The sequence below is a fragment of the Podarcis raffonei genome, chromosome 16 (assembly GCF_027172205.1).
Source record: "Podarcis raffonei isolate rPodRaf1 chromosome 16, rPodRaf1.pri, whole genome shotgun sequence".
Taxonomy (NCBI): domain Eukaryota; kingdom Metazoa; phylum Chordata; class Lepidosauria; order Squamata; family Lacertidae; genus Podarcis; species Podarcis raffonei.
In genome coordinates, this window is record NC_070617.1 from 31,469,019 (window position 1) to 31,491,725 (window position 22,707).

At 44.0% G+C, this 22,707-nt stretch overlaps 2 protein-coding genes across 4 annotated transcripts in view; both read left to right on the forward strand.

The window, feature by feature from the left end:
- The window catches only part of TANGO2 (transport and golgi organization 2 homolog), an 88,950-nt gene that overhangs the window by 22,174 nt on the left and 44,069 nt on the right, over nt 1-22,707 (forward strand). For all 3 annotated transcript variants that reach the window (XM_053369482.1, XM_053369483.1, XM_053369484.1), the window contains exons 2-3: nt 9,789-9,911; nt 21,797-21,885. In XM_053369482.1, coding sequence (XP_053225457.1) covers nt 9,789-9,911; nt 21,797-21,885 — 212 coding nt within the window. The remainder of the gene's footprint in view (nt 1-9,788; nt 9,912-21,796; nt 21,886-22,707) is intronic.
- The window catches only part of ZDHHC8 (zinc finger DHHC-type palmitoyltransferase 8), a 286,530-nt gene continuing 273,926 nt past the window's right edge, over nt 10,104-22,707 (forward strand). The window contains exon 1 of the mRNA XM_053369473.1: nt 10,104-10,116. The gene's annotated coding sequence lies outside the window, so the exon portion shown is untranslated. The remainder of the gene's footprint in view (nt 10,117-22,707) is intronic.

Sequence of the window (22,707 nt, forward strand, 5' to 3'; positions counted from 1 at the left end):
AGGCCTCTGGAATTTCCTGCTAATTTTAATCAAGATGTCTTACGGAAGTAGGCTAACAAATTTGTTGTGGCGTAAGTTTTTGTGGACTCCAGCCCCCCTTTGACAGAAGCATGTGGTGAAATCTTAGTTGGCAGGTATATACAGCAGAAAATTGTGAGAGTTGAATTGCCAGGAGATACTGAAATCAGTGATTATTAGAGTTTAAATGTGTGTTAAATAGCCACCTTTACAGTAGCAGATGGGTGATAATTGCTGAGATGATTGTATTACTAATATTTATAGTGGGGCAAGGAACCATTTTGAAGAAACAGTCATAGATATCACAGGTAGCCTGGCATTGGTAAACTAATTAACATATGTAGAATGATTAAGAAACTTTTGTCTCTATAAGTGGAATTGAGTCTGCAAAAACTTGTGCCACAGTAAATATGTCTTTAAGGTGCCACAAGACTCTTTGGCTGTTTTTGCTGCAACATTGCTAATCTCTCTGGAAATCTGTTAAATGCTAACCTCTCAGCATGCCATGCTTCAACCAGAGAGGGCTGTAACTTGCTTTGGAATTGTAAATTTTGTTTTGATGCCTTTTCGAGATGCATGTTTATAGGAGTTTGGAGAGAAGCAGGGGAATGACCTATCATCGATGCTTCCTTGGCTGGCTTCCAGGGGGTGAGAGTGATGAAACCATGGTTCTTAATTTTGGAACACTAAAACAAGACCCATGTGTATTCACATTGCAGAATGCCGTTCTGTTAAGATATTTTCTTACTGCTTCATGCCTTGTGTCATTCATCGGCTGGGGGTATGCAATGAACACATTTTCAGCATGGCAAGTCATCAGATATTTAATACTGTGCTGTGTGTATTGTTTGTGTAGTATTTACAATTTAGGGGCTTGAAACATGGCAAGGCACCGTATTTTTCGCTCCATAAGACGCACCAGACCACAAGACGCACCTAGTTTTTGGAGGAGGAAAACAAGAAAAAAAATATTCTGAATCTCAGAAGCCAGAACAGCAAGAGGGATCGCTGTGCAGTGAAAGCAGCAATCCCTCTTGCTGTTCTGGCTTCTGGGATAGCCGCGCAGCCTGCATTTGCTCCATAAGACGCACACACATCTTCCCTTACTTTTTAGGAGGGAAAAAGTGAGTCTTATAGAGCAAAAAATACGGTAATTTCCCTCTGCTGTGTTGCACATTGCAGTCTTACCATCGCTGCACGGACGAGGGAGGGGCCAGAGAGATGTCTTCACACAATGCCCATCACCTGATTTGTTTCCACATGCCGAACTCCAATTCACCGAAGCTGTCATCTGAGCATGTCCAGTGGCTGTCCAATGTACACGCCACAGCTTAACTGCAGCTCTTTCAAATCAGACAGAAGCGGATTTGAGGGAAAGTGCACCAGACTGGAGTATTTCTCAAGAAGCTACAGGATTCCTATGGATTGTGTCCTCAGTTTAAAACCATGCTCTGTCACTTGCACAACACTAACTACTGTATTTTTCGCTCTATAGGACACACTTTTTCCCTTCTAAAAAGTAAGGGGAAATGTGTGTGCGTCTTACGGAGTGAATGCAGACTGTGCGGCTAAGCCTAAAGCCAGAACAGGGAGATGGAGTGCTGCGCAGCGCTCCGTCTCACTGTTCTAGCTTGGGGATGGCTGCGCAAAGCCTCCACAGGCTGTCCCTGAAGCCAGAACAGCAAGAGACTATCCCAGAAGCCAGATCCCTCTTGCTGTTCTGGCTTCTGGGGTTCAGAATTTTTTTCTTCTTATTTCCTCCCCCCCAAACTAGGTGCGTCTTATCGTCAGGTGCGTCCTGTAGAGCGAAAAATACGGTAACATCCTCAGGATTCTGGTGTTCACTTAAAAAATGCCTATTCTCTTGTCTCTTAAGATCTTCCAAGGAAAACTTGTTCCATCTAAGGCACAGCAGGTGAATCTGAGATCCAGGACCTTCTCGCACGTGGCACTTGCCCAAAGAAACTCAGCTTTTAGACTTGCAAAAAAATACCTTCCCCCTTGCCCCAAGATGGCTTTCAGCCGATTAGAATGCTAATGTTCAGATTTCAGACTTACCAGTAGCTGAGCAGTTCCTGACCTGTCTGTCCTTAGTTGTTTTTTAAATTTGCTATATCCAATTACTATGATGTGATATTTATGCTGATTTTATTAACTGCCTGAGGAGCTTCTGTTCAACTTTAGTACAAGTCTCCACTGTATTAAAGAGTCAGCTGATACTTTTTGTGAAATAATAGCTATTGGCTAAGATCAAGTGTAAGTGCTTTTTTTGGGGGGGGAGTAAATGCTTCAGGTCCAGCATTTCGGCCATTGAGTTGTGGGTCTGACGTGGCCATAGCTCAGTGGTCAGCACCTGCTTTTCATGTAGAAATACCTGGGTTAAATTCCCAGTATATTTCCAGGTAGGGCTGGAAAAGGCTGCCTACCCAAAATCCTGGAAAACCGCTGCAAATCAGTGCAGAAATACTGAACTAAATGGACCAATGATTTGGCTCAGTTTCTGCCTTGAGACCAGCAAGTCTCCCATGTAAATGGGGACAGTGGCTGATATTGGGGCCTCAAATTTCAGCAGTGCCCTGTGTGATGCCAAAATTTGGTGCCCCTCCGCCTCTCACGCTGCATTGTAAATCATTTTCGGCAACCCAGAGGCTCCACACTGGTTGCTCTCCCCTAAATCCGCCTCTGATGAGGATTCTTTTGTTTCCAGTAGGAAATAATAAGCTGCTTCATTGACTGTTGTCTTCTGTTGGAACATGTCAATTAGCAAGAGAACAGAGTCCTCTTTAGTTTTTACACTGACACTGCCTTACCCAGCAGTTGAGCATTTCTGCTTCATGGCTCCCCAGCGTATTCTCAAAGGCCGTTTGATAAAGGAAATTGTGGCACTTGACAGCAGAGGGCAGTAGTTTGCAGATGCTTGTTATCTGCTGCATTTTGGCAGAAGCAAGGCCCAGAAGTGCCTTTTGCTGTTAAAAGTGGCAAAAAAGGAGAACTTTCTTGCAAAGTGCCTCAAGACTTCCAGCCTGTATTTAAAATAATAATAATAAAAAATGATTTCTCACATCCTCTCTTTGTAGCAAATGACTTCATGGTTTTATGATTTTCAATGGCAGAAAATATTTCATTATTTGGTTTACAAGTTGCAATGCGAAGTGAAGCAATATACCAGATGATTAAACAGAAGAATATAATAGAAGAATAGAATAGAGCGAGTCCTGGGTAGGTTGTGCTGCGAGAAGAAGAAGAAGAAGAAGAAGAAGAAGAAGAAGAAGAAGAAGAAGAAGAAGAAGAAGAGTTTATTATTTATACCCCACCAATCTGGCTGGGTTTCCCAGCCACTCTGGGCGGCTGTCAACAGAGCATTAAAAACATAATAAAACTTCAGACATTAAAAACTTCCCTAAACAGTGCTGTCTTCAGATCATCTTCTAAAAGTCAGATAGTTGTTTATTTCCCTGACATCTGATGAGAGGACGTTCCACAGGGCGGGCGCCACTACCAAGAAGGCCCTTTGCCTGGTTCCCTGTAACTTTGCTTCTCTGAGTGAGGGAACAACCAGAAGGCTCTCGGAGCTGGACCTCAGTGTCTGGGCAGAACGATGGGGGTGGAGATGCTCCTTCAGGTATACTGGGCCAAGGCCGTTTAGGGCTTTAAAGGTCAGCACCAACACTTTGAATTGTGCCTGGAAACGTTCTGGGAGCCAATGTAGGTCTTTCAAGACTGGTGTTATGTGGTCTCGGCAGCCCCTTCCAGTCACCAGTCTAGCTGCCACATTCTGGATTAGTTGCAGTTTCCGAGTCACCTTCAAAGGTAGACCCACGTAGAGCGCATTGCAGTAGTCCAAGCGTAACTAGAGCATGCATTACTCTGGGAGACAGTCTGCAGGTAGGTAGGGTCTCAGCCTATGTACCAGATGGAGCTGATAGACAAGCAGTGGGAAGGGAGCCTGGCAACATGAAGAGCCCTTAAGAACACAAGAAGAGCTTGCTGAATCTGGCCAAAGTCTCATCTAGTCCAGCATCCTGTTCTCACAGCAGCCAGTCAGATGCCTGTGGGAAACCTGCAAGCAGGACCCTGAACACAAGTGCTCCCTCCCTTCTTATGGTTTTTCCAGCAACTGGTATTCATTACTGCCTCAGACTGTGGAGACAGAGCATAGCCATCATGGCTGGTAGCTATTGATAGCCTTTTGTTGTTTAGTCGTGTCCGACTCTTCGTGACCCCAGAGCACGCCAGGCACTCCTGTCTTCCACTGCCTCTCGCAGTTTGGTCAAACTCATGCTGGTAGCTTCGAGAACACTATCCAGCCATCTCATCCTCTGTCGTCCCCTTCTCCTTGTGTCCTCAATCTTTCCCAACATCAGGGTCTTTTCCAGGGAGTCTTCTCTTCTCATGAGGTGGCCAAAGTATTGGAGCCTCAGCTTCAGGATCTGTCCTTCCAGTGAGCACCCAAGGCTGATTTCCTTCAGAATAGAGAGGTTTGATCTTCTTGCAGTCCATGGGACTCTCACGAGTCTCCTCCAGCACCAGAATTCAAAAGCATCGATTCTTCGGCGATCAGCCTTCTTTATGGTCCAGCTCTCACTTCCATACATCACTACTGGGGAAACCATAGCTTTAACTATATGGACCTTTGTTGGCAAGGTGATGTCTCTGCTTTTTAAGATGCTGTCTAGGTTTGTCACTGCTTTTCTCCCAAGAAGCAGGCGTCTTTTAATTTCATGGCTGCTGTCACCATCTGCAGTGATCATGGAGCCCAAGAAAGTAAAATCTCTCACTGCCTCCATTTCTTCCCCTTCTATTTGCCAGGGACCAGTGGCCATGATCTTCGTTTTTTGATAGCCTTATGCTTCATCAATTTGTCTAATTCTCCTCTAAAGCTATCCTAGTTGGATGCCATCACTGTTCTTGAGTTTCATGCTTTAAGTATCTGCTGCCTGAAGAAGTGCTTTCTTTTATCTGTCCTGGATCTTCCAACATTCAGCCCCATTGGATGATTTTCTTGAGTACCAGTCTCATGAGAGAGGGAGAAATATTTTCTCTTCCCCCACGCTGTACATAATTTTATAACTTCCATCATAGCACCTCTTGCTCATCTTTTCTGTAAACTTAAAAGTCCCAAATGTTGCAGCCTTTCCTCATAGGGGAGCTGTTCCAATCCCCCTGATCATTTTGGTGGCCCAATAATGACTAAATTAGAAATATGGTAGAGGGCAGCTGACATCATATACCATATTTTTTGCTCTATAAGACTCACTTTTTCCCTCCTAAAAATAAGGGGAAATGTGTGTGCGTCTTATGGAGTGAATGCAGGCTGCGCAGCTATCCCAGAAGCCAGAACAGCAAGAGGGATTGCTGCTTTCACTGCGCAGCGATCCCTCTTGCTGTTCTGGCTTCTGAGATTCAGAATATTTTTTTTCTTGTTTTCCTCCTCCAAAAACTAGGTGCGTCTTGTGGTCTGGTGCATCTTATAGAGCAAAAAATACGGTATTTTTAATGTTTTGTTTTCAGTGTTTGGTTTTACAGTGGTAACTCGGAAGTCGAACGGAATCTTTTCCGGAAGTCCGTTCGACTTCCAAAACGTTCTGAAACCAAGGTGCAGCTTCCAATTGGCGGCTTCCTGCAGCCAATCAGAAGCTGCGTCGGATGTTTGGGTTCCAAAGAACATTCACAAACCGGAACACTCACTTCCAGGTTTGCAGCGTTCGGGAGCTAAAATGTTCGACTCGCAAGGCGTTCGGGATCCAAGGTATGACCGTATTGTCATTTTTCAAACAAATGTTTTGTTTAATGTAAACCTGCTTAGAAGTTTTTCTTGATTAAGCGGTATGTAAATATTGTTGAACAAAATCAAATTTTTGGCAACTGAACATTATGGAACCTTGACAGTGGGTAGTGGACTTCTATCAGTATTGAACTGATCTGTGGCTTGACAGCAGCAAGCTGCTGGTTTGGCAGGCTTGAATTAGTTTTAAGATTTCATATGAACACTGCACATGCAACTCTGTTTTTAGTGGTAAAGAGCAAAAAAGGAAGGGAGGAAAAAACCCAGCATGAAATGCTGCAGAAAATGGCTTCCTTCTGTTGGAATTAAGAATGTGGGATATTGTGGGAAGGTTTGGCGAGGTACTGTGAAATGTAGGGCTTGAATTAGAAGCAGAGCGTAGCGTGAAAATGAGAAAAGATCACTTTATCTTGAACAATGTTCCTGGGCTCATAAAAAATAATTTAATTTGTTTTCAATAAAAACCCCTTGGTCATCACTCACTGGGGCAAGGTTAAGTTAATTATTCAGCGCCGTTATAGAGTTCAGGTATTGATCTGCCTTTCTGCTGTACCGCCATCTCCACATTCTGGAAAACCCTTAATACATGCAGGCTGTCTGTAGCAGTGAAACATTTGGGAGTTCAGCTGCTGCCATTGTAATCACCGTTTTCAGTGCGGGGGGGGGGAGTAAGGCTACATTTCGGTTTCATTACCAGACACGGTCCCCAAAGTGGGACTTTCTAAAAAATATTTGAAAAGGTAAAAGAATGTTTTTCGAGCCATCCAAATGTGACTGAAATCTTTAAGCAGGCTGCAAATGTAGGGATTTTGTGTTAGGAAATGCACACGAAGCAAATAGCATTCTGCCTTAAACCAGGTCAGACGATTTGTCCATTAAGCCCCATATTTTGTCTCCTTTCCCTTGCAGCAGCAGTTCTTCATGGTCTTGGGGAGATGATCTTCCCCGTCACCTTATTGCAGGGGTCGGCAAGCTTTTTATACCCATGGACACATCTGGATTTTTGAGCAAGTGTTGTGGACACCACCACCTCACTTCCCTCCTCCCCTTCATCAAACTGCCCCCTCCCCTCAAGAAAGTGAGAGAAAGAGTGCAGAAACACACATGCACACATACTCCCCTCCACACACACACACACACACCAAGGGATCTGGGTAAAAGTCAGATTGAATCTGAACCTTGACAAGCACATAGAGCTGAAAGAGGAAGTGAGATAGAGTGTCACTCTTGTAACTTCCTCCTCTGATTCCGCGTGCTTCTCTTTTTTTCCTTTTCTTTTTTTGATAATAATTTATTAATTTTCCAAAAATAGCATAAAAGAATAAAAAATAACAACAGCAATCTTTTTAAAATAAAAAATAAAAAAATTAAGTAAAATAAAAAAACAGAAAAAAATCATAAGTAAATTTTGCTTTACTTCCCTCCCCCTCTTGGTTTGATTGTTTAATACTTGTTCATGCATGTCCATAAAACCTTATACGTATTCTTCATGATCCAGTTTTAAACCTTCTTCATCTTAATACAAGTGACATTTAAAAGTTATACCAGTGTAAGAATCTGTACACAAAGCTCAAAGGATATGCATTAAATATTTACCCCCTTTTTTAAAATTTGAAGTCCTTTCTTTCTTGGGTTTCAAGTTATCTAATTTATCCTGCATAGTTCAAAAGTTTATTTTGCCAATCTTCTTCTTCTTTGGCGAAGGCTTCTTCCTTCTGGAGGAGCAGCTAGCAGGTCTTGGCCTGACATCGACTCTTGAGTACAGGAACAATATCTTTCATTCAGTAAGTCCATCAAAACCTGTACATCTCAATATCATATTTTCAATTTTTTTAAACACCAATCATTTCCCACATAACTCAGGTGGTCAGAAAGGCCCAACAGAAACTCCATTTCCTCAGGGTCTTGCGAAAGAATAATGTTAAACAACAACTGGTGAACTCCTTTTACCAGTCCACAATAGAAAGTCTCCTTTCATATTGTATCACAGTGTGGTACGCTGGCCTGACAGCCAAGGACAGAAAGTCTCTACAGAAGGTGGTGAATACAGCACATGATATCATGGGCTGTCCCTTGGGATCGTTGCCTTAGGAGAGCGAGAAAAATTCTCAGGGATGACTCACACCCCAGCCATCACCTCTTTAATCTTCTACCCTCGGGCAGGAGATGTAGAAGTATAATCAGCCGTACCAACAGGCTAAAAAATAGCTTCTATCCGTGGGCTGTTAGGCTGTTGAACGAAAAATAACATAGTGAAATCGACTTGCGAGGTGGTATGTTGTTCGGTAAGAGATTGAGTGTTTGGGGTGGGGAGGGACGCTCATTTAATTTAATTGTACGCAGGTTGTACAATGACAATAAAGGTATTATTATTATTATTAGTCTTTCCTGGGCCATTCTGTGTGCTTCTCAAGGGAGAAAAAGGTAATAGGTTGGGAGTGGGGTTCAAAAACTTCGCAGGTGGGGAAGATCTCAAGGGCATCATTGGGCCTCCAGATGGCACATTGGCAACCACTGCCTTATATCTTATCCTCTTAAAATAGAAAAGCCAGGTGTTGAATCTATATAGTTTGTCTGTATGCAAAGCGTGTCCCTTACCACTGAGTTATGGCCTCCTCCTCTTGTGCTCTCACATAACCCTATGTTTCCTCAACCTGATGTTTTCCAGGTGTTTTGTTTATTTATTCAATTTATATACCACTCTTTATCAGAAGATCCCCGGGCATTGTACAACATTAAGAAAACACATTACAGAACATCAGTGAAAGAAACATAATAAAAAACATAATGGCAGACAGCCTAATAGTAAAATAATCATAATAATAATAACAGTCCCCCACACTTTCACAGGTTGTAGATTATTTAATAGCCACAGGCCTGGGTAAAGAGGTTGTTTGTACCCTGGCGTCTAAAAACATGTAGTGATGGTGTCAGGCAAGCTTCTCTGGGGAGAGCATTCCACAATCAGGGGTTTTAGACTACAACTCCCAGCATACCCAGCTGGTACTGCTGCCTGGTCCTCCATTGTTCGGAGGAGCCAGAACGAACCTCATGCTCCCATTCCTCTTTGCACAAGGTGATTTGCTCCCATTCTTTGTAGTTTCAAGAGATCCAGTTTGTCAAGACGCTTGAATCGGGCAAGCTGTCCTTTTTCTCTAGGGCAGAATTGGAAACCGTGGCTTGATCTAAGTTTTCAGTTTCGGTTTGGAAGTAAACCATGGCTTGAACAAAATTAGAAAAGGGGGAGGGATTTGGGACATGCCAATGGACAAAAGAGTGCGTGAACCCAAGGTTCCAAAATAGACTTGGATGATTAACTAAACCAGCTTTCCACAATTCTGGTGCTTTCCCCGTGCTTTGGGCTTGCGACTCCCATCAGCATGGCCAATGGCCAGGAATGATGGGGACTGTTTTTTGAAAGAACCAGAAGGCACCAGGTTAGAGAAATCTGGTCTAAACCAAGCCTTTGCCTCTAGTTGCTTTTAGGTGTATCAGTACATTGCGGACGCCTTTTGAGCATTTGTTCTGATAGGTTTGCGAGGTTAGATGGTGTTGCACCAAACCAAGGCTTACCTCTGGGTGCATTTTGCCCTGCCCTCACATATTTTAAAAAGCCCAATTTTGGTGGGAAGCAGGTTTGTTGCACCAGACCTCCCAGTCAATTACAATTGTGTGACCGCAGTTTGCCTGTATGGGATTGCATCCCACCCCAAAATAGTAACCGTCTGCAAGCTTTCCTCCTCTGAACTTTAAATTCCCATTTAAAACCTAGGCAGTGCCAAAGACCCGTCTTTTCAGAGGCATGCTTATACACGAGTCACTAAGACGGGGAAAAGATATGCACCTCCGCAGCCCTCTTAATTTCAGAAAGGAGCACTGCTAATGAGAACAGTGGGAACTCTGAACTCCAGCTGAGAACCGAGGACTGTCTCTTTGTAAATTTCGAAGTCAGATTGGTCCTTCATTGCATATGTTTCATTTGCAGGCTGCTGCAGTATGACCCTTCACTGACCCTCTCCGGAAGAAGCACAACTTCTCCCCTTCAGTTACTCATGTGCATTCTGTTCTTTAAGTTTGACCCGCGACCTGTTTCCAAAAATGCATACAGGTAATTTTCAACTCTGGTTATATTAGTCTCTTATCTAAATGTTTTGCTGCCATAGCTGCTGGGATATGTAACACTATTCATGGGATTGCTCGCTGTGCTGGCTTTGCTGTGCTGTTTGTGACCTTAATCTAACCTCCTATTTGTCTCCTAAATGAAAAACCAATGCCGTAAAGAAAACACCTCCTCCATCCGCCTCTCCCTCTCCCTTTTTTTTCTGGCGCCTAGGAAAAGGTAGAATTGAATCAGCAGAGCATTGTCGTTTGCACCTGTTTTCATATTTCCTATGTTGCAGGAATTTATGTACAGTGGTACCTCGGGTTACATACGCTTCAGGTTACATACACTTCAGGTTACACACTCGACTAACCCAGAAATCGTGCTTCAGGTTAAGAACTTTGCTTGAGGATAAGAACAGAAATCGGGCTCCGGCGGCGCGGCAGCAGCAGGAGGCCCCATTAGCTAAAGTGGTGCTTCAGGTTAAGAATAGTTTCAGGTTAAGTACGGACCTCCGTTACGAATTAAGTACTTAACCCGAGGTACCACTGTATAGGTTGGGAGGGGGTTGCCCCTCCAGCAGATATCATGCACATGCATCCCACTACCAAAATCAGCACAATCGCTTTTGTGACTTTTGTGATTTGTCCCCATAAAACACTTCATCACAGTTTCTTCCTATTTACAGTGGATGCTCAGGTTGCGAACGTGATCTGTGCGGGAAGCACGTCCGCAACCCGCAGCGTCCGCAACCCGCAGTGCCACGTCTGCACACACGCGGGTTGCGATTCGGCGCTTCTGCGCATGCGCAAGTGCCAAAACCCGGAAGTAAACCGTTCCAGTACTTCTGGGTTCGGCACGGTGTGCAACCCGAAGCGTCTGTAACCCGAGCTATGACTGTATTCATAGGGCCTCTGCTGCACAATACCAAATGTAGCAATTCACTGATAAATGTATCTATGTACTGGCTCACTCGGAAAACTTAAGAAATTCATATAGTCATGTGAGCTCAGCTACTCAGCAGCCCCTCTGCCTGAGTAATAATCCCTGGCATCCTGATAGCTGACTACCAGACAGGTAACCATTCCAGAAATAACAAACCCAGATGAAGACAAAAGGGTGTGATTAACTTGGCTGGGAAACAGGAAAATGTTAATATCTCTTTTATTACACTTGATAGGTGTTTGGTGGAGGGCAAGGGGAGGAAAGGGACAGGGTCCAGGATGCTCAGATTACTGCCACCAGACCTCTCCTGATGTAACCATGATGTATTAGTGATGTAGTTTGGGGGAGTGTAACATGGGGATTAGCAGCTAATAAAAGTTTGGGTTCTCTTTTGTATGGGGCTTCCATCTTGTTTCACCTTGTGGCAGGTGGGAGTCCTGTCGCGACAGTCTTCAATAAAGACCAAGCCTACTGGCTGCTGTTTTGCTCTGATATTCCTGGCTGGTGTCCTTGTTTTTTGTCCAAGGGAGCCCTCGGATTTCTCCGTTAACATATGCTCAGTGCCTCGTGGGTCAGCAGGATTGCACCCACCCACCTCTGCCTGATGGCTCCTTGAGCTGATTAGCCTTCACATGCCAAATGCCACATGTAGCGGTTGCAAAGCCCAATGCATTTAGGGCTCCTGTCATAGGATCGTTTGTCACCATCCGATCCTCATTTCCCCCCGCAGTGCCAGGCCTGTTGTACTGTACCCCATAATTCTTATGCAAGAGGGGGAGCTGGCCTAGAGGAGGTGGGCACAATCCTGCTGCCTCCCTGCATAAGGAAAGCTGCTGGTTTGGGCCAATGGCTCATCTAGTCGAGCATCCTTTTCACACAGTGGCCAAACAGATGCCTATGGGAAACCCGCACGCAGGACCCAAGAAACCCTTCCTGTGTTTTTTCAGCAACTGGTATTCAGAAGCATTATGGCCTCCAAAGGTAGAGGCAGAGCATAGCCCCCGTGGCTAGTAGCCTTCAATAGATCCCTCCCTTCCATTAATTTGTCTAACCTTGTTTAAAAACTCTCTATTTCAATGTCCCCTTTTACCCGATTTTTTTCCCTAAACGAAAAAGTCCCAAACGCTTTCCTCATAGGGGAATTGCTCCATCCCCTTGAGCATTGCCCCTTTCTTAACCCTTTCCTGACTCTACAATATTATTTTCGAGGTGGTGGTGACCAGGACTGTCAACAGTATCCTAGATGCTTTGGCACCATAGATCTGTATAACAGCATTGTGATATTGGCAGTTTCGTTTCCGGTTCCTTTTCTAATGATCCTCCCTAGCATGGACTTTGCCTTTTCCACTGCTGCAACACACTCGGTCGACATCTTCGCCAAGCTGCCTGCTACAAACCTAAGGTCTTGTTCCTAGTCCGTCACCGCCAGTTCAGACCCTGTGAAATTAAATCAGCCTGTGTTGGCTTCCTTTCCCACAAAGGAGGAGGAGCTAGATGCCCTGCTCCATTGAGCCACAGTCTCCTCCCCATTCTCTCCACCTCCCAGCAGTAACCACATTATTTCCACCCCCCCTTTTTGCCCACTGCCTTAGTATTCTAATGTTAAGCTGCATTGTTGTTGTTCTTGTGAAAATAAATAAATAAAAGTATTTAGCAGCATCCTTCATCAATTTGTCATACACATAGGAAAGAAAAAAAAGATACTGGCATTGTAAACAAAACTTGTAAGATTAATGAAGGATGAAATACTTGGGAACCATACGAGAATAATAAATACTAAATAACAGAGACAGCAAGAAAAATGACAAATGTAGAAGCAAATCCTGAATTTGCAGAATAGAAAGAAACTTGGTCAAGGCTACATCAGCATGATAAATCACAGGGGGAGAACAAACCAAAGGGGCAGAACAATACAGTTTGCAAAATAACGTGTAACGTGAACATCTCTTTATTTATTTTTTATTTTTTTACACTACCTGGGTTTATCATCATATTCACTAGATCTAAAACTTGCATAAAAGAAGTGTGCACCACCTGTAAAAATAGACACTGAGCACAGAGTACCATTTTTCTTCCACTTACTGCTCAGTTGTAAAAGAAGCCTATGGGATAAAATGTATTGGCACATCATCTTAGAACACACTGGTTTGCAAGACCATATACTACGGCCAGGATCTATAGAGGCTGCGTATGATAGAAATCAGATGCAAGTACTAACCTGCTGTGAGATTGAACCTTTGGAGCCAGAATCTTATTTGGGCATAGGGCCATATATATGGCTCAGTGGTAGGACATAACCTTTGCATGCCAAAGGTCTCTGGTTCAGTCTCTGGGAAACCAAGTAGGGCTGCAAAAGAGTCCTGTTGGAAACTCTGGGGTGCTACTGCCAGTCACCTTAGGTGATGCTGAGCTACATAGACTAGTGATCTGACTTCCTATGTTTCTTTGATGATAACCTCCTGTGTTTCTATGATGACCATGCCAGCATCTCTTACTAATGCAATATTAGGAAGTCCCCACTCAAAAGGCAAAAATCAGGACAGTGAGTGACCATGCAGATAGCTGGAGTTTGTGGTAGTGGACAGCTGGCTATGCCTTGCAGCTAGGGTTTAGGCATGAGATTCCTCCAAAACCAGGTTTTTCCAATATACTTCTTCCGTATTGTGTATAAATGTTTTCCATTTAAACACACATCTCTCTCTCTCACTCGCTCACTCTCACATACATATAAAGATTTATAAATCTCATTTTTGAGATACAAATTGCTACTTTGGTAAATACAGGTTTTAGCTTTCAGAGCCATAATCTCATAATCTTTTTATGGAACTGAATTATATCACAGGAAATTGCTTCAATGGAATGATTTCTCATGCTTCCATCTCTCTCTGCCCCCACATTAAGAAGTTACATAAATCTTAACACAGTTGAGGTTATGTAGCTATTTTTAGGGTCTTGTATAATTTATTTGGAGAAGAGCACTTCTGCTGCTGTTCTCCAATATGGAGACTTTGAAAGAAAGAAGTAAGGTATTCTAATAAAGTATGAATTTAGAACCTTGCATCCACACACCCAATTTAAGAAGTTTAGTTTCTAGGTTGCATTGTGGCTAGCAGACATTCAGGAATTAAACACGGACCCAGTGCAGGTATAACGGCCCTGTTTTGACTGTGGTCTTTGAGCTTCAGGTTCATGGGTTCCCTTCCGTTGCCTACTTTAATTTGCTCACGTCCTGTTCACTTTTGAACCAGTATTAGAAGCCACAGTTTGAAATGGGGTTCTAATTCAGGGTTGCCCAAACCAAAGTTCGTCCAATTTGGCCATTGCCACAAACTGTGGTTTGCTCAGTCCAGGAAATGAGCGAGTGAACTGGATGAAAGGAGGGAAGGAGAAGGAACATGCAAACATAAAGCTTATTCATAACAACTTGGCCCTGATGCCTGAACCGTGCCATTATATATAATAAACAAGTGGAATTTCAGGTGATTCCAAAGAGGTGCAGGGTGCCCGCCCACCAGTATACAAAGGTAGGTGTGGCCTTGTACAGTAGTATCTCAGAAGTCAAAAGGAATCCATTCTGGAAGTCCATTCAACTTCCAAGACTTACAGAAACCAAGGTGCAACTTCTGATTGGCTGTAGGAAGGTCCTGCGGCCAATCGGAAGCTGCGGAAGTCACGTCGGACATTCAGGTTTCAAAGAACGTTTGCAAACCGGAACACTCACTTCCAGGTTTGCGGCGTTTGGGAGCCAAAGCGTTTGACTGGCGAGGCATTCGGCCTCCAAGGTACAACTGTATATTGAAGTGTTCTAATGAACCTGGCAAATCTCAGTGCCAGTCTGAAGCACCAGCAAACATCTTGTGCATGTTGCCTGTACTTGGAATTTTGCTTCACTTCCATAAGCAGTTTTCTCCAGTTTTCCATTCCACCCAAGCATAGGTGGACAAATCTTGCTAATTCTGTAATGACTGCTCTTGAGCAGTGCCTGTGGGCAGGTTTCTCCCTTTCTCCATAGCGAAAGACAAACTCCTATCAGTCAGAACCCCCCCAAAACATTTCCCTTTGGATATAATGCTTGGGGGATGCGAAACTTCAGTAGCCCTTGAGTCTGTGATGTGTGCATTATGAAACCAAGCAGTAATTGAGATTAAAGATAGTCCACTGAACATAAAACTAGTTTAGATCATTGATTAGAAGTGTGTTGCCATTGTAGCCAAAGCCCTCTCTTCCTATGAATTAATGTCAGCTTTTATAGTCCCTTCTAGATCATCAAAATTACTTCATAATGACCAAATATATTATAACTAATTGGCTTAAGAAAGCAGACTGCTTCAGAGGTCACCCTTAAATGTTGGTGTTTCTTGACTAACTTCTTGCATTAAATCTGAATACCTTTTTAATGTATGCTTCATTGCTCAAGTGGATGAAAGAAGGATCTTTCCTCTCATTTAGCACCTGGTGTTGCTTTGGAACATTGTGTTGGAGAAAGACTTAAGTTAGTCCCCATTGAAGTCCCTTGGGCCACATCCGCACCATATATTTAAAGCACTGCTATACCATTTTATCCCCTTTAGATGCTGAGAGTTGTTTTGTTGTTTAGTCGTTCAGTCGTGTCCGACTCTTCGTGACCCCCTGGACCAGAGCACGCCAGGCACTCCTGTCCACCACTGCCTCCCGCAGTTTGGTTAAACTCATGCTGGTAGCTTCGAGAACACTGTCCAACCATCTCGTCCTCTGTCATCCCCTTCTCCTTGTGTCCTCAATCTTTCCCAACATCAGGGTCTTATCCAGGGAGTCTTCTCTTCTCATGAGGTGGCCAAAGTATTGGAGCCTCAGCTTCAGGATCTGTCCTTCCAGTGAGCACTCAGGGCAGATTTCCTTCAGAATGGATAGGTTTGATCTTCTTGCAGTCCATGGGACTCTCAAGAGTCTCCTCCAGCACCATAACTCAAAAGCATCAATTCTTCGGTGATCAGCCTTCTTTATGGTCCAGCTCTCACTTCCATACATCACTACTGGGAAAACCATAGCTTTAACTATACGGACCTTTGTCGGCAAGCTGATGTCTCTGCTTTTTAAGATGCTGAGAGTTGTTAGGACACCCCTATTCCCCTTGTGGAACTAGAATTCCCATAGTTCCATGGGAAGAGGGGTTGTCTGATGAACCACTCTGTGAGGGGAATAGGGGGTCTCCTAACAACTCACAGGACCCTTAACAAGCTCAAGTTCCCAGGACACTTGGAGGGAAGCAACCATTTTTAGTGGCATAATAATAATAATAATAATAATAATAATAATAATAATAATAATATTTTATTTATATCCCGCCCTCCCAAGCCGGGCTCAGGGCGGCTAACAACGCTAAAATAGTGCAACATTATAAAAACATTATAAAAATTAATTAAAATCAAAATTGATGGCAACCATAAACTAAAGTTTCTATAAAGATTGCCAAAGGAGGGAGTCAGGCTGCGCCCTGACCAAAGGCCTGGTGGAACAGCTCTGTCTTGCAGGCCCTGCAGAAAGATGTCAAGTCCTGCAGGGCCCTAGTAGAGTTTTAAATGCATGGCACAGAGAAAGACCCAGTCATTCCTAACTTCTCCCATTCATTTCAGATAATGTAATCTGGATACAACCTACTGTGTCTTTCAGAAAAATTGCAATCCTGAAACCTTCCTACACAGGATAAAATATTGCATATTTAAATGAAAAATAAAAATGAATGTTACCACTTGGTCGTAAAACTGGGAGTGGGCAATAACTGCTATCCACTTCTCCAATTACATGAATGGTGCTCTGGTTTCAGCCAAGCAGTCCTCCCACCTTTACAGGGCTGACTTGAGACACTTTGCTACCTAAGTGAGAGCAGCAAAAGGTGCATAATACCCCCTGAACATTCACAGAATTGGCTTTAAAAGGGGTGGGGTGGGAAACTTGAGACCCACCAGAGGCTGTTGGACTCCCAACTTCCATCAGCCCCAGCCAGCATGGTAAATAGTGAGGGAAAGATGAAAACTAATCCAGCAGGAAGACTGCAGGCTCCCTATCCCTGCTTTTAATTTCATATCAGTAGATGGAGCAAACAGAATCCTCATTACCTTGCAGTCTGCCTTCTCTTCCCAAAGGACCTTAGATACAAACTGGGACATGGGTGGCGCTAATTAAAGTAAACTTCCTAGGGAGGGTGAGAGACTATGTTACCTTTGCAAGATGGGTGAGGAACCTTTTTCTTCTTGTTGTCAGATGCAGTTCCCAACGCTCGCATTACACCACTGGTTTTTGGCAGTGCAAAATCCATGCTGCCTTGTCCAAGGAGCAGACTCTGACGTGGGTGGTGCTGTGGTCTAAACCACTGAGCCTCTTGGGCTTGCCGATCAGAAGTGGTTCAGCAGTTCAATCTGTGTAACAGTGTGAGCTCCCGTTGATCAGTCCCAGCTCCTGCCAACCTAGCAGTTCGAAAACATGCCTGTGTAAGTAGATAAATAGGTACCACTGCAGCGGGAAGGTAAACGGCATTTCCGTGCACTCTGGTTTCCATCACGGTGTTCCGTTGCGCCAGAAGCCGTTTAGTCCTGCTGGCCACATGACCTGGAAAGCTGTCTGTGGACAAAAGCCGGCTCCCTCAGGCTGAAAGCGAGATGAGTGCCACAACCCCATAGTTGCCTTTGACTGGACTTAACCGTCCAGGGGTCCTTTACCTTTTCCCTTTTAGATACAAACTCCCCAAACCCAAATAACTGAGGTGGAGCAGAGATAACTGTTTCCTGTAAGGTATAGTGCATCCTCTGGGTTTACACACTCTTCCCCGCTTTTTTGGCTGCATCTACCTGTAAGTAAGTACTTGTGGTGCCTGATATGTCTGTGTTGGGGAGACTTAAAAAGAATGACCTTGGAGAGGAGGGAGAGAGCTGTTGGTACAGCCACCACCACCACCCAACACACACATCTGTCGAATGTGGTGGCTGTTCCAATTTGCCCAATGATAGGGCCAGTCCTCCATCTTGGTAGGAGCTTCTGTAGTTCTGATAGGCCTGACCATCAGCTCCAAGCAAGGACTGATGACCATTTGGGGAAGAAAGACCAGAAGGTGGTGTTGCTAGTTATGGTCATGGGTGTTCCTAAGACTGGGCTATGGGTGCCTTTGCATGGCTGTGGCTAGATTGGGAGATGATACACAGGAAGTAAATCCCTGAGCTACATGCTCATCATGGCACATTACAAAAACTATTTCTGTCATCAGGCTGCTGCCGTTCCTGGCACACTGAATTTATGTTGATAGCTAAGAACAGTTCCCTAACTACAAGCCAAAGCTGTATCTGTTTGTGCATAATATATTTAGAAGACCTTGATGGTTGGTTCTGATTAACTGCTAATATTGAGCAGCATGATACATATTTCCATTATGCTTGAGGCTTATCTGTATATATTTATATAAGGCAAAATCACTGTGGATGGGCTGTGAGATTTTGGTGGTAGACTACACAAACACACACACACACAGAGAGAGAGAGAGAGAGAGAGAGAGAGAGAGAGACGTCTGAAAACTCTTTAAATGAGATTATAGGGACTTTTTATTATGTTTTGTGCCTTTATTCAAAGGAGTGGCTTGTGGCTTTCTGAACTTTTTAGATCTGCTCCATCAATAACGGTGAGAAGCTCACTGCTCTTCCAGTGGGCATTAGAATGAACTCCAAAAGCAAATACCCAAAGCATCCTTCTTTACTTTAGTAGTTGAGTGAAACTTGGAGCTCAAAGAGCTGAAATATATGGATTCTGTTCTCCTTGGAGGATTGCTGCCCATATCGACTGCTCTTATGCTCTCCTCTTCCTTGGTTTCTGAATTCAAAAAATTGTGTTTCTGTATGTCTTCAAGAGAAATGACCCTGCTGCCTGACTCTAGATGTCTTATGGGTTCAGCTGCATATTGAATTGCCACACAACCTCTCACAGTCTCTCTTCCTATTAAAAGACCTCCTTTTATTCACCAAGTGCTTAGGAGCGGACTTGTGCCTGCTTATAAGTCACATCCTCCAACCCCCTAATGCAAGGATGGGGAACCCATGGTGCTCCAGATGCTGTTGGGCCTGAGCTCCCATCATCCGTGGACCACCAGGTGGTCATGCAGGTCAGGACTGATGGAGTTCAAGAACATCTGGAGGTCACCAAGTTGGAGAAGACTGCCCTTGTCGATACCTCTCTTGCTTCAGTTCTTGATCCGTAGGGAAACTGCATAATGGGAGCTCATATGGTACATTCAGCAAGAGTACAATCTGTGTATGTGGGTAGATGAACTGCACACTCGTTTGGTTGTGTACAGGCAACATTCAGCATTTGTACAAATCAACCAGTGCACACAATCTTTCACGTGTGGTACATGTGTGGAGAGAGCTTGCACCTGTGTTCCATGTTAATGAGCTAGTAGAATAGCATGGGGAGGTGGCAGTTCTGGGAGGAGAGGAGCCAAATAGCAACAGATCCCAGCTGAATAGATGGCTTTGCTGCTTCCCACCTGAAGCAGCTAGTTGGAATGCCTGTCTTTCAAATAAATGCTATCTTTTCTCTGTCTGTCTCTTGTATCTGTCTGTCTGTCTGTCTGTGTCTCTGTGTGTGTACACCTGCCTTTTAGTACTTACGCACTGAACACAGGCCATTTCGTTTGTTAACAGGAATAATCATTCATTGTGTAGAACCAATCAGCTAGCCAGAGGATGATAAAGGTGCTCCTAAAGAATAATCACTTATTTATACAGTGGTACCTTGGGTTAGGGACGCAGGTGGTGCTGTGGGTTAAACCACAGAGGCTAGGACTTGCCAATCAGAAGGTTGATGGTTCGAATCCCCGCGACGGAGTGAGCTCCCATTGCTCAGTCCCTGCTCCTGCCAACCTAGCAGTTCGAAAGCACGTCAAAGTGCAAGTAGATAAATAGGTACTGCTCTGGCGGGAAGGTAAACGATGTTTCCATGCACTGCTCTGGTTCTGGTTCACCAGAAGCGGCTTAGTCATGCTGGCCACATGACCTGGAAGCTGTACGCTGGCTCCCAATAAAGCGAGATGAGTGCTGCAACCCCAGAGTCAGCCACGATTGGACCTAATGATCAGGAGCCCCTTTACCTTTTACCTTGGGTTAAGAACTTACCGTATTTTTTGCACCATAACACTCACTTTTTTACTCCTAAAAAGTAAGGGGAAATGTCTGTGCGTGTTATGGAGGGAATGCCTACGGGTGGCATGCCTACGGATTTTCCTCCTCTAAAAACTACGTGCGTGTTATGGTCGGGTGCATGTTATAGAGCGAAAAATACGGTAATTTGTTCCGGAGGTCTGTTTTAACCTGAAACTGTTCTTAACCTGAAGCACCACTTTAGCTAATGGGGCCTCCTGCTGCTGCCGCGCCACCAGAGCACAATTTCTGTTCTCATCCTGAAGCAAAGTTCTTAACCCGAGGTACTATTTCTGGGTTAGCGGAGTCTGTAACCTGAAGTGTCTGTAACCCGAGGTACCACTGTATATTGCTCTTCCTGTAAAATTCAAAAGTGGTAAAATCTGACAATCGAACCAGCAAATCACAAAGCAAAATTGGCTCCGTCCCCCTGCACCCACCCACTTGTATTACACCTGGAGACTTGACACACAAGCCAAGGGGCAACTTCTCCCCACCCACCACCCCGTCTTCCTCAAGTATTGCCTCTGTTTCCATCATCAAAATATCTGTGGTCCATGATTGATGACTCTTAGGATTTTGGATAATGTCGTTTTGCAGCAGTAAGAGCTCTTTCATCTAGGCTGCATGGGTTCAAGTATAGCTTGGCTTTTGTTTGCAAAGACTACCTGCAATCCAGGTCAGCCAGTTGTCAATGGAGCAGACTGTGTAAGCATACCTTAAAGAGCCCAGCAGGAAGGACAGGACTAGTTCACATGTAGCACTAGGCCATAGTTGAGTGTATCGTGGATGAGCCTTACTGAGCCCAAGCTAAGCATCAGGTATGTGCTCTCCCTTCCCCAGGAGGAGGAGAATTTCTACCAAGTTCCTTTGCCATTTCAAAGAAACTGGGCTTAACATTAGTGCAAACCAGGCATCCTGGCATACAACATGTTTGAGGAAGCCAGCTTCATAATCTACGGTTTGCTTTGCTGGGTCTCACTACAGCTTGTCTGCATAGCACTAAACCATGGTTTAGCATTGCATGTGAGGCAGTCCATGTTGTCCTGTCCTTCCTCCATGATAGACTGACTTTATGGGTCAGCAGTGTTTCCCTCTTATAAGAAGCTGTTGGACCATTGCCATGTGCAATGTCTTTAAATGGAAATGCAGTGGGGTTTTATTGTTGTTTATTTTGCACAGTGGTGCCTTGGTTCTCAAACTTAATCCGTTGCAGAAGTCTGTTCTAAAACCAAAGCATTCCAAAACCAAGGTGTGTTTTCCCATAGAAGGTAATGCAAAATGGATTAATCTGTTCCAGACTTTTAAAAACAACCCCTAAAATAGCAATTTAACATGAATTTTACTAATGAGACCATGGATCCATAAAATGAAAGCAATAAACAATGTACTGCAGTCCCACAATCAATCAATCCATCAATCAGTAGCTGAACTGGGTTCCACACAGTCACAAAAACAAAAGAAAGAGCCGCAAAAACAAAAATGCAAAATAAATAGCAAAAACAGACAGACCTCAGCATAACACTCAAAACAGAAGTGTGGCACTCAAATCGGAAAGGTAACACTTGAAACGGACCATGTTCGGCTTCCAAAACAAGTTCGCAAACTGGAACACTTGCTTCTGGGTTTGCAGTGTTTGGGGTCCAGGTTGTTTGAGTACCAAGGCGTTTGAGAACCAAGGTACCACTGTATTGTTGAAGGATCCTCTAGGTGGGCCAACAATGCTCCTATGTCTAACATTATTCACATTATCCATGGCAACCATGCTTTCCTGTTCTTGTCCTCCAGGCTTATCTTAGCAGCTAACAGAGATGAATTTTATCACAGACCGTCAAAATCAGCTGACTTCTGGGACGGCAGCAATGAGATCCTCAGTGGTACGTAACACTCTCCTTGAGTAATTATTCATGTATTGCATTTATGTACATGGTCTTCCCTCTCCCCTTTCATTGGCACATCAACCATGTGAGATAGGCTAAGCAAAGCTAAGAGATGCTGACTGTCCCAAGATCACCCAGTGAGTTTCAAGGCTGAGCTGGGGGATTTGAACCCAGGTCTCCCAGGTTCTAGTCCAAAACTTTAATCACTAAACCATGCTGATGCTAATTTTTCTCTCTCTTTGCTTTTGACTGTAAATCTATGTGAAGTGGGTTTTGGAATGGGCACCTATCATCTGTAAGTTGGGCTGTGATGTGATATTTCAGATGCCTCTCAAAGACCCCTGCATTCTTATTACAGGCGAGGTCTTCTGAAATGTTGCTTTTATTGCTGGTGGTTGTGGTTTTGGTGGTTTGTCTTTGTTTTTACAACTTTCACAACAGTGTTTTAATTTGACACCTGAAATCGAGTGATTTGAGCCATAGTTAAATCGTAACAGAAACGCATTTTGCTCTCCCATAAATGTGGTCCGATATCCCATTTTTCAAGCCTGCAGTTTTGGCCAGGAGACAAGTGTCTTCAAAAATAGTTTAATAGCTTGGGGTTAGAGAGAAAGTGTGTTGTTCTTTGCCTTTTGTCTGTTCGCAATTTACTGAAAGCGACTCTACCAACCTTCTACCTGGTGACTTTTTAAAAAGTTAACCAACCTTTTTGTTCACTTAATGCTCTGCCTCTCTTTCAAAGAAAACCAAAAACATCTTTTCTCTGCCTAGCCAGACTGAAGCATAAGCCTCGCTAGGCACATAAATAAAAATGAGACA